This window comes from Lagopus leucura, unplaced genomic scaffold, assembly GCF_019238085.1.
Source record: "Lagopus leucura isolate 7727_CA_CO unplaced genomic scaffold, USGS_WTPT01 Super-Scaffold_73, whole genome shotgun sequence".
NCBI lineage: Eukaryota > Metazoa > Chordata > Aves > Galliformes > Phasianidae > Lagopus > Lagopus leucura.
Window position 1 is genome coordinate 45,740,474 of NW_024962252.1, and position 12,503 is coordinate 45,752,976.

The 12,503-nt window shown below is 35.7% G+C and overlaps 1 protein-coding gene across 7 annotated transcripts in view; it reads left to right on the forward strand.

Annotated features, from left to right (window-relative positions):
* LAMA2 (laminin subunit alpha 2) overlaps positions 1–12,503 on the forward strand; it is a 320,859-nt gene that overhangs the window by 176,698 nt on the left and 131,658 nt on the right. For all 7 annotated transcript variants that reach the window (XM_042877434.1, XM_042877458.1, XM_042877450.1 and 4 more), the window contains exons 17-18: positions 1,731–1,858; positions 7,221–7,307. In XM_042877434.1, coding sequence (XP_042733368.1) covers positions 1,731–1,858; positions 7,221–7,307 — 215 coding nt within the window. The remainder of the gene's footprint in view (positions 1–1,730; positions 1,859–7,220; positions 7,308–12,503) is intronic.

Sequence of the window (12,503 nt, forward strand, 5' to 3'; positions counted from 1 at the left end):
AGCAGTTTAGGATGTCAGGGGAGCCAGAGACTCTAGAATTATCTGGAGCTTTACCCATTATCTAAACTTCATCAGATTGTATTCCATTTAATAAAACTTCACGGCTTTCACCTTGGTCTTTTCAAGTTGTCATTTTCTTTTTCATCTATATCTGAGCACATCAAGTTAGAATTTAGCAGTCAAAACCAAATTTGTTACTTCTCTGTTTGCTTTATAAGGGATGCTCTTGAGTTTCATGTGCATAGAATATTATATATTCTATTAGCCCAGTGTGATAATATTTGGGGGAAAAAAGGTACAGAAAAGTTTAAGCCAGAAAGCTAATTGTCCCTGACAGAGGGACTAACACAATGGGAAGATGTTACGAAAGAAAGAGGAGAAATGCTCTCCTCTTTCTAAGGATCTAGGCTTGCAGAAAAAACTCCACAGATGAGGAATATCTGACAAGAAATCTTTCCTCAGTAGCAGTCAACCATTCGGAGAAAGCAATTCACATTATGAAGAGCTGACTAGCTTCTCTTTGATGAATTATTTTCTTACAACCTAACTCTAGCCGTTTCCATGTACCTTCTAACTCTCCTTAAAATCAAACCTGTACATCCATTTTCTTCCTCACTGTGACTACAAATTTAAAAACAAACAAAGGAAGGGTTGGCTCAGGCTCCACCTCTTCCTGTTGCACAGGTGAATTGCTTCCACATGTGCTCCAAGGGCTGACTGGCTCTTATCCCCAGGTGCTCAATCAGTTGTTCAGGCTGTGACTCAGCAGTTCCCACACACTTATTTACCTGTGATGGATGCTGCCAAATTGTTTAGGTTTCTTAATCCTTTGAGGTGAAAGGGAAGAACAGAAGAGACAATTTTCTTTAAACTTTAGAGCATGTGTTGTTACAAGTCAGCATGGGAAATCTATTCTCAGAGTACTAATTCCCATTCTGAGAAAAAGAGATCATTTAATTTGAGGTCAGGCTAAAGGCTATATATGAAAATACAGATCTACTTCTGCTATTTTTAAGGAGTGAATTAGATTCCTGCTCCTAAGCCCTAACCTTTCATATGGTTGGATAAACTATTTCTTTTATTACAAGACCTAGTCACATTAAAGAATAAAAATTGGTTAGGACCTGATATACAGTACATTTAGCCTTGTTTCTACCTGTAAAATATAATTCAAACTCTGCTACCCTTCACAAATATATTTAGCTTGCTGCCAGATGTACGCCTTGTAAAATGAATTAATGGGCATAAATGCAAAATATTCATTTTTATAAATTGCGTTGTCTGAACTACATCTCAGCTCAGCATTGAAAACAGTTAAAAATATCTAGTCTGTTGCAAGACTGCAGTGCTAAGCCTGTTTTGTGATACTCCGAACACTAGTTTTATTTAGATGAGCTAAAACACTATTGTGACAATTATACGTTAGAACATTTCTCTGTTTTATATAAAGAAAAAGATATTCAAAGTAGTACAAAAAGCTGATGCATGTGATGCACTAATTCTTACAGCTCTTCTCTGGAGAATTCTCTGTAAGAATTCTTTGGAATTCTTACAGCTCTTCTCTGGTTTTCAACTAACAACAGAAAATTAGAATGTATCTCAGAAGCTTCTTACAAGTCTGTTGAGGGAATGGGTGAGGTGAATGACATCCAGAAACTTTTCCACATGTATGTTTTCTATTTGTGAAATAAATAAATCTATTTATTTGTATTTTTCCACCTACTTTTTAGGATTGCAAACACAATACAGGTGGTTCATATTGTGATAGATGTCTTCCTGGTTTCTATGGTGATCCTACTAAAGGAACAGCTGAAGACTGTCAGTTGTGTGCTTGCCCACTAAATATACCTTCTAACAAGTAAGATGTGTATTTTTTATAAATTACACTTTTTCACTTAGTAAATTATATTTACTTTTTGAATTTATACCATTGTATGTATATGTGAGATTCTTTGTGCTTTAACCAAATTACATATTCTATGATATAGGCTTTTATTCTCATTTTGCAGTCATATAGAGCACTCAGCATTGCTGAGAGACAAAAATCAAGACTAAAGCTAGACAAGAGTAGTCTGGGAAGAAAAATTCTGTATTTTGGATAACTGCTCTTTTCACTGAATCAGAGACCACTGTTTTTGTTCTTTTTTTATGGAGTAGTTGTTTCTAGTTTTAAAGTTGAAGTTAACAATTTGATATGAGTTTTTTTTAATATGTAATTGATTTTAAAATCACATTATATTGAACAGACAAGACTGTTATTTCTTGTAATTTTTCTTTCAGTTAATGTTCAGTGATAATGTTGACTGATAAAAAACAATCGTATCCTGTACTGCAACAAAAGAACTGTGGCTAGTAGCATGAGGGAAATTATTCTCTTGTTCTACTCTACATAGAATGCTACATTCAGGTCTGGGGCCCCCAGCATGAGAAAGATGTGGAACTGTTGGAGGAGTTTCAGAGCACAGCCAAGTAGATGATCAGAGGGCTAGAGTATCCCTGCTATCCAGGGAGACTGAGAGAGTTGGGCTTGTTCAGTCTGGAGAAGTGAAAAACTGGGATGGGGGGAACGGAATTCTAGTATTTAAAGAGAAGGAGAATTTACAGAAAAGCTTGAGAGGGTGTCTTTATCAGAGAATGTAGTGATAGAAAAATGTCTTTAAACTAATAGAGGGTAAATTTAGATTAGGAAGAAATTATTTAACACAAGGTTTGTGAGGCACTGGCACAGAATGCGTAGAGAAGCTGTGGATGCCCCATCCCTCGAAGTGTTCAAGATTGGATGTGTTCCTGGGCATCCTGATCTAGTGGAAGATACCCCCTGCCCATAACAGGAAGTTTGGAACTGGGTGGTCTCTAAGGTCCCTTCCAACTCAAACCGTTCTGTGATCATGTTGGTTCATTTATATAACACAAAAACACTACTCAAATACCTGATCTAAGAATAATTTTCTTTACAAAAAGTTATTTGTGCTGCTTGCTATCTACAGTTTAAGGCCAACCTGAAACACTGATGAATCAGTTCTTACTCTCTAGTAGTCCATGCTAAAGCCACAGGCAATAGAATTGTGTCATATTCCTTCTCTGATCAGTGCAATTTTAATCTGACAGTTTATGAGCAGGAATTTCAGGGAATTGTAAGATGGAAGTCTTCTATCATCACAGCTCCATAGTTGATTTTATTAGATATACTTGAGTTTATGCTTACTGCTCAGGCATGGTTCCTTTGATGTTCTCATTGTTTTCACATTTGAGAATTTTCTTGCATGGTTAGTTAATCTTCCTATTGTTAGAAAATGCTGTACTGATAAAGCAGGAAAAACTCTGTCACATTTATATCTGGTGCAGATGTGCAACTAACCAAGTCAAATAAACCAAATTCAAGTTTTTTATTGGCAAAATGCCTGGAGACTTCTGCCATGTATTCATCAGAGTTCTGGCTGCTTTCTTCCTTTTTGAAATTGAATAAGAGTACTCTCTGTAATATTTAGCTTTCTTGAAAAGCATGTGTACCAAACCTATATAAATGCTCTCGAAGTGTGAAAGTCTGGGATTCCCGAGCCCGACAGTGTTTAGCCCTGCATTAGAGCTCAGTAATAGCTTAGAACTTAGAAATACTAAAATGGAAAAAAAGCAAAATTGTAAACCTGCTCAGGCTTTGTGGAAATCGTACTGTAAAGCTCAAGTTCTCGTTCTTCAACAGTTCTAGGCTTAAATTTGTTTAAGAGGGGGGAAAAAAGGGTCTCTTAAACATTTAAAGTGTTCTCTGAAGACTTAAAAATAGTCATTTTTCTACCCTACCATTATAATGTAACTTTAGTTTGTAGTGACCTTAATATGTTAGGAATAATATAAGTTATTTATATTATTCAGATTCTTGAACTCATCCTTTGTGTAAAAAATTGGGAAATTTTCACCAAGTACATATCACTATGGAGATGTGATATAAGCTATGCTATTCTGCACAGCCTAACAAGTAAATAATTTATGTACTAAATACCAAGAAATGGCTGTTGATATGTTCTAGCTCCTATAGTATTTAATTTCTAATATGGCACAACAGGGCATTTGTAGTTCTTTAAGCTCAATACTCGGCATTTGGTGCACAGAGAATATTGTTCATAAAACGAACCTCTGAGTTCTATTTGTACTAGAAACATAGTGCTGACTTTTATAACAATATCTTATATCTTGATGATATTTGTACTGTTTTTTACAGTACCTCTGTCTTTTCCTCTGCAGTTCCGTACAAGTAGAGAAATGTTTATCCATTTTAGAAACGTGATGGAATTGTTCCATAGTTAGTTTAAGCTGATTTAACTGCTGCTTATTATCTCCTCTATTTCCTAATGCCATCTATGTAATTCCTGAAGCCAATCATGAAATTTTTTCTAAAAAAGCAGTAATAAGTGTCTTGGCAAATGACAGAAGATAACTCTGGGCAAGATTAGAAGAAAATCATGTTTTCTAGATCCTGGGATATATCTTCTTATTTTGTGCAAATCTCTGTATTTGTACTTATATAAAATCAGTAAGATTGGAAAAGACCACTATGATCATCTAATCCAATTGTTAACTAACTCCACCATGCCCATAAAATGAGATCAATATCTGTATTTTAATTGACATATTTAATGCATGCTTGACTTCTTCTTTCTTTTCATTAATTCAGCACTCTTCTGACAGTCTTTATGGAGACTTAAATAATCTGATTTCTTTTTCATAGAAATTATCAGATTTCTACGTATGATTTTTCATAGTAAATGCAAATATCTGAGATAATTACTGCTTTTCTCTTGAAGTGGCAAAAAGTTTTCTGTTTTTCTTTATTTAGAAAATACTAGATGTTATGTCACTAGAATTGAAATGGAACATATCTTGCTGAGTCTGTGCAGATAACAAATAGCATTATAGCATGTGAACTAGGAAATCTGGTTGCTTTCAGAATGTTAGTATTTTATTGGAGAATTACATAAAATTGCAAATACAATTACTCCAAACAGGTGTTTTCTGCAGAGTATGTGTGAGCTTTTAGAGATCTGTCTCCCAGTGTGGTTCAATAACATACCTATAGTGCTTCTGATACTATGTCTTCACTGGTGTTCTGTTGTAATTTTATGTAACACTATGAAAAGACTGATAAGGAACCAAGAGAGACTAAGATTTTCTGAATCTTGTTTTAACAAATCAATACATACTGCTTGTTAACATTTATTACCACTGAATAATGAGATTCTAAATCTCAGTAAGATAAACTCTCATTTTTTCATCTTGCTAACACACATTTCCTTTATAGCATGCAAATGGGAATTTCTCAATATATTAATGTTTAACGTTCAGATGTAAATTGACTGCCAAGTCAAAGAGTGGAAGAACTCTCAGTCTGAACATAATCCCTAAAATATAGAAATTATGCTATTAATGATCATTGCTTAGTGATAATAAGTACTTAGTTATTATAATCTCTACAATTTATGCATTTGAATTCAGAGTTCTCAGTGGATCTGTGGAGCAGTCAATCTTAAGCAATGCTATAAGGAACTTTGATAGCATCTCCATAAAACTTTCTCATGTCATTCTTATGAAAGAATGAGATAAGAATGGATGACCACATCCTGTTTGAAAAGGCAGGTGCTGCTGATTCAATTTACTGATAATGTGTACTTCAGTTTAAAAATGCATATATTGCTATGTAAAAATAGAACGAACAATTATTTCTTTAATGGACTCATACGTTCCTGAATCTATTTTTAATTGAATGTCATTGCAACATAACACAAATATAATCCTAAGAATATCCTAAGACCTATCTGTGTTTACCAGAACTGACTTGCCCACATTTTTCGTACTGATTTCTATTTATGGGAGATTGATTTATTGCTTTATGACAAATAAAACTTTATAAGTGAAACTATTCTATAGTAGAAACAAAAGGGAGAGTAACTGAGTTCAGATCATAGGATGGGTGACTCTGAGTATTAGAGACCAATCATCAGCAGGTAATTATGTTACATGATTCTAATTAAGCTCTTCTGGCCTCCCTGTGCCCAATATTTTCCAGAAACTTTCATTATATATCCTACTTTAAATTATCCAAGGTTAGATGATGTCTATTTGTTACTGCAGTAGCATAATCTTTTACCTGAATATAACTTCTTTCTGAAGTATTTGTTCGTTATATTCTTCCCCAACTTCTGTTGTCCTAAGTTATAAAAGCCATTTTCAGTGTCTTCTTTTCAGCTAGATGCTTTGTTTTCCATTTGTGATCTCCACCATGCATCTACTCCCAATCTTTTCTTTTTCTGTTAGACTGACCAAAACTGTTTTCAGTTATTCAGATGAAGCTCTATAAAGATGTTAATGTTTGTGTCTTTATTGATCACTTCAGAATGATAGGAGAGCAGGTTACCTCTTCTGTGAGCTTGTTGTCGTGTATGGAGTTTGTTTGTTTGTTTGTTTGTTTCAAAGAGTCAGACTGTTTACTGACAGAAGTATGTTAAGGGAGAAAGAGAGCACAATGCTAAAAACCAAAGGAGCAGAGTTTGAAGTTGAATATGATCAGAGATAAGTGGAGCTTGCAAATGCCTATGGTATCCTTATTTATGAAACAAACAAAAAAATCCACCAGCTAGGAATAAGAAAAGCATAGCAAAGAGGTAAAGCTCTGTACTCTGCAAGCTATTCTTAAACATCAGTGTTCTGGTCTGGTATGATGTGTCAGCTTGTTGGCACTCAGATGCACTCACTTGGAACCTGCACCAGCTATATCCCTTTTGTCCCAGTCCTTTCTTGTTCACTGGATTCCTTTCACAGACCCATATACACAAAGTTCAAATCAGTCATCCTTCAGAAATATTTATTTTGGGGACATATTATGACATAGCTTGTTTTGCCAGGCCCTCAGGGGCACAAACAAACAGCTGTACATTCCTGACTTTTTAATGCTATCTAGGCCACTCAGTGGCAGGCTGAGGTCCCGTAATAACAGGCTATTGGGATGCTGCCATCTGTTACTCTATATTCAGTGTTGCAGAAATAGCAGAGTCATTCCAAATTTTATTTGCTGGAGTCTAACTTAAGCTCCATGCTACACTAGAATCACATTTCTAGGGCACTATTTTGCAAATTAACAATCTCTGAAGTGGGACAAGAACTATGATGCTGACAGTCTTTTCTTTATGTTTCCTCCTTGTCCCTCTTCTTGCCCAATATCAACAACACAGCTTTAGCCCAACATGCCATTTTGACCGAAGCCATGGATTAATATGTGATGAATGCCCAGTTGGATATGTGGGACCACGCTGTGAAAGGTAAGTGAGAACCGTGTTTTTAACTGTATGAGATCTGAATCAAAAGTATTTATCACAGGGAACAGTTCCTTCTTTTTTTGCTGCCTCCCTTTCTCATATCTGTTCCTGTTTTCTGAAACTTGCTGAAGAAATTCCTGTTCAACTTATTCTGACATTGCATCCATGTATTTACATACTTATATAGTCTTTATCTGACTTTTCATCCTTTCTCTGAAAAAGTGATTGCTTTATTGCTTTATGGTAAATTACAAAGCTTCAAAGAAGCATTTGTTGAGGTGTAAGAAACTTTTAAAATTATTCTCTTAGCAGTTTCATTAGTCTTTTGAGATTTTTTTTTTTTTATTATTTTGTCTCTTTCTGTCACTTGAATAGTTAGAGCATGGTGAATCAAGTATTCAGTAAATTATTGTTCCCTCTTCTTGAAGAGGTAATACTTAAATAAACTGCTAGGGTCCCCTTTCCACAGGTGGTGAGAATGTAGAGACGGGAAATCATTGCTGTATCTGTGCACCTTCCTATCTTTTGGGATTTCATGTGGATAGAATAACTTTAAAGAGCAGTCAGTTTGCCAGAGTACTGCTGCTAGTTCTTTGGAGGTCACAATGAGTCAGCACTGGCTTTGGCTCCATGATCCACATCCCTCATGACTCTACAATTAACACCTTCTTTAAGAGGGTCTGAGGGATCCAGATAACAGTCTATCACCTGGCTAAATAGATGTAGGGAATGAAAGCATGGCATTTCTGTGTCTTAGCTGGTTTCTGCCACTTGACACCTCCATGAGCTGCTTGCAGCATTTTCCAACATATATCCTAAAAATATAAGGCTTCTAAATGAAGGCTTTGTAAGTCAGGGAGAAGTACTGGATGGGGAAAGTAGGAGTGAATCAAGAGAAAGAGCCAGCCGGGAAAAGCAGAAACCTGTCTGTATGCCATGAATCACCCTCTCTACCTGTAGTAGAGGACTACTTCCTCTGAAATTCCCTATTGTGCTATATCTGTCCTAAAGTGAGAGTGTAGGCTGTCACCTGTTTCCACCCATAATCACTGAGACTGCTCCTGCTGAGTACTATTTCTGCTTGTCTTTTCCTGTCTATCTTGGAAGTCGTCACCTTTCTTTAAGCTAGTGGGAAAGTTAATGATGGCAGGAATAAATCACTTTGGTGCAGAGCACTTTGGTGGCAGTTTGTCAATGCAGGGTCATTGACAGCTTCCATTAGCAACAAGTGCTATTTCTGAGTGGAGCACAGGCTGTAGCTGCAGTACGAGAGAATCTGAATAAGTGGCAGGCTTGGATTTTTAGCATTATTTCCTAAAGAAATAAGGCTTGTGTGATCTTTTAGTGCGTGTCTGTCTGCCCACAAAAGCATTTGAACTTGTAGGTCAATTCCAACCAAATTTGACAGAAGGTAGAAAATCTCACAGATAGTAATTGTTCCTGAAAATTGCGTGAGAAGTAGCTGAATAGAGGTTAGTAAATCAGGACATGTCATAGTTAAGGGAGAGAGTACTGTGTGATCTCACACCTAATTAAACTGCAGAGATTACAAGCACAAGAGAGCAGGAGCAAGTGAGAGAGTTTATTAAATGTTTTGCCCATAAGAAAAATTTTACAGGGCAAGGAAGAGGCACTGCTGTAGCCTGAGGGATTGTTCACTGCTGAACAGCAACATCCTGCTGCAAATAATCAGTCCTTAGCCTTGTAACCATGTGCTATAAATCCACTGGAAATTAAACCATTAATTCTGTTGCTCATGGAATGATTTTCTTTCATCTATAACAAGCTGCTTGGAAATGCCCACAGCTGTCAATAATAATGAACGGAAGAAAGCACATTGCCTTTTGCTATTATTAATAGTGATTCTATAATTGCTGAAAGTGTTAATGTAGAATTCTGGATCATTTTAGCAACTGCATAGCGATGACTAATCTGTGTCACGCAGTTGGCTAACTGAACAGTCCTAAATTATCATTTATTTCTAAGTGTAGAGAAAGCTTCATTTTCTTGTTTAACCCTTTTCCCCAGTAAATGAGATTTATGTTCTTCCTTTACTCAGTTTCCCAGTGGGTACAGGGTACAGTAGACTCTCTCCTATCTCTGTACAAAAGGTTTATGTCAAAAAGTTATGCTTTGTGCCCAAGGTATTTACAGAATTTTGAGATGCATTTGCCAGGTGCACAGTCTTGATATTGAGAAAAGCCCAGTTTGGTTTTTTTTTTTTTTTTCCATAGGGAAAAAAAACAAAGTGGGTGAGTCTAGCTTCTTTAGCGCTCCTTCATTTATGAATATAGTTGGAGAAATCTTTTCCTCCAAGAATAGGAGTGGAAACGTCTGTGTAACTTTAGTAGGAAGAAAAAGATGAACTGTTTCACATCCTTCCTCTCCTCTGCAACCCAGCATCCCTCAAATCTAGCACAGGTTGCCACTAGGTAGACCCTTCTGAGTCTCTTGGGTTCAGTATGCTGCTGCTGCTAATCTAATTCTTTCCCCTGTGCCAGTATTACAAACCTGTAATGCAGTGCAGTTGGGAAAAGGAACAAACATTTAGAATGTTTTATAAATTAAATGTGTTGTGTGGGATTGTTTCCAGATTGCAAAGATAAGCACTCTGATATTAGAAAATGGAATATAGATTTATGCCTGGTCATAGAACAGTAATATCTGTGTTGTGCATCAGAGGTAAAATTTTTCACAGCAGGTTCGCAGGTTGTTTCCCCACTGGAATTTTACCCAATTTCATACATGAATTGGGTACACATAATTTTCAGAGCAACTGTGAAAATACTATTATCATACTTTCAAGTAATTAGATTTACAGCCCACGTTAACTCTGTCTCAAAGTTGTTTTTTTGTTTGTTTGTTTTGGTTTGTTTTTTTTCCCAAGTATAAACATATAGTATACAATAGGCCTGTGTTTTTGTGCATATCTGTGTACATACACACAACCACATGGGCTGTGGTGAAGTAAATTAATTCAATTTCATCCAGAGACAGTACACACGTTTCCACATATATTTTATACTATCTCAGTGTTTGGCACCAATTATGCCAAATAAAACTGTCACTCATGGGAAACATCTGCATTTGAGGCTAGAGGTAAACAGAGAGAGGAATTTGGGGGGGAGGGGAGAGACTGTTAAATGGAACCATTCTTGAATGTCTTTGTTCCCTGTCCCTATTTCTGGTAGGTTGGTTGATTTCTCTTTTAGGTTTGTTGGTTTTTTTGTTGTTTTTTTTTTTGTTTGTTTGTTTGTTTGTTTTTTTGTTTTTCTTTCTCCTCATCTCAATGGTATTCCGTTATACTTTGCAGTTAAATAATATGATATGTGTTTTCTCTAATCCATATGTGTAATTTACCATGCCACATAGATTTTTGAGTTTTTATTGTGAACTTTCTCAAACATGTAGTGCTTTGAATCTGAGAAGAGTAGCTGAAATAGAAATGTCCTTAAGGGTGGGATTAGTGAAAGTAGATTTTTTTTTTTAATCTACATCTGCAACTTCATGAGAAGTGGGAGAAAATGTTGGAGAATTCACACATAGATATGTGCATACGGTATTCTGTTAAGTTTACCTCATTTCTCCCTAATTTTGGGATCTAATCATCTTGAATCTAGATTCAAGAGTATCTACATGTTTAAGTAGAATCTATGTGATGAGGGTGAGTTTCGCTAATTTTAATTAGCAAAATCTAAATTGATGAGGAGAAAAAAAAAATGTTATCAAGGTCTCCTGCTATTAATAGAAGGAAATGATTATCCACACGTTTCTTGCAAACCCCTGGAGTGTTTTTTTTCTGTGAACTGCTTGGTTAAGTTTATAGGAATGCTGTAAGATACTGAAGTAATTCTTAAATGAAAGGGAAAATGGAAAATGAGTGCAAATTAAGTGAAGTCATATTGGTTAGTAGTACCAAAAAATGCAGATTCATGACAAATATGCAAGTGGTAAATGAGAAATATTGCAGCAAAGCATAAGTGAACTTTGCATATTATTCTTCTTATTCTTCTTCTTTTGAGTAAAATAAGATACTGTCTTAATTATCCAGTTACACTTTGGCTTTTCTAAACCATAGCTATTAATTGTTACATGTACTGAGAGATTCCTGGCCTTTGTAACTGAGATATCATCTCTGGGGGAAAAAAAATGTCAAGTTGTCTTTGCGAAAGTAAGCTAAAAATTAGTCTTCTGTGATTGCTGAGGTACCTTCTTAATAAGGAAGAAACACCCATTTCTTTTCTGGGAATAATACTAAGAGGTACAATATGTAGCTACATTCACGACAAGTTCTGAAAATAAAATGCATTAATTATTCTGATGACAGGATTTTGATGTACTGTTGTTATGGGGAAGTACTTGAGAGAGATGGCTATGTGAATGCAGCGGAGCACAGTGGACTAGATTATGAAAATTGTGCTCTTGTTAATGAGTACTTACATTCACCCAAACCACTGGGCTGTTCGTATAAATTATGCATCTGTTTAGGTCTGCATCATGGATATTTTTAAAGAACAGAAACAACTTTACTTTGAATAACATCCTACTATTGAAAAATACTGATTAGTTCTAGCTATTAATTCCTCCCTACTCTGTCATCCATTTTGATAACTTTTGCTACTGATACTGAGTAATATTTAGGAAATGTTTAGACTGTTTTGTTTGGGATCAGACTGGAAATTTTATGAGACATTCTGGATGAAAGGAAAAGGATGAACTTGATGAGCATAAGTGGAAAAGAGTAAAAACGTAGTGGACCTGAGTGTTTCCTTTTTAGGGTGCTATCCAAAATTATTTCTGGGCCATACTACCCTGTACTAGTACAAAGCAGGGAGGATAATATCTGCATTGATTAAAGTTGTATTTGAATCAACTTAAAATAATAGGAAATGTTAATTTATGTGATTTATGTACTCTGTCTCTTCTTTACATTAATTCAAGTTCATCTGAGATGAGCACAAATAACTTCATTAGCTGGAACTGTGCATTTTTTTCCTTTTTCGCTATCCATTAATTGCTTTAACTGTTAAGTGTGCACAAATGTAATAGAAAGGGAAAGCAACCCAAAATATAAGTGGGAAATAGGCTGAAACATGTACAAATTTTCTTTAAATGCACACTTGTGTTAAGTCAGGTTCACTAACCCATTTTACAAGATATTAACTGCAAGTTGCAGGTGGCCAAGGTGGAAAAGGTGGC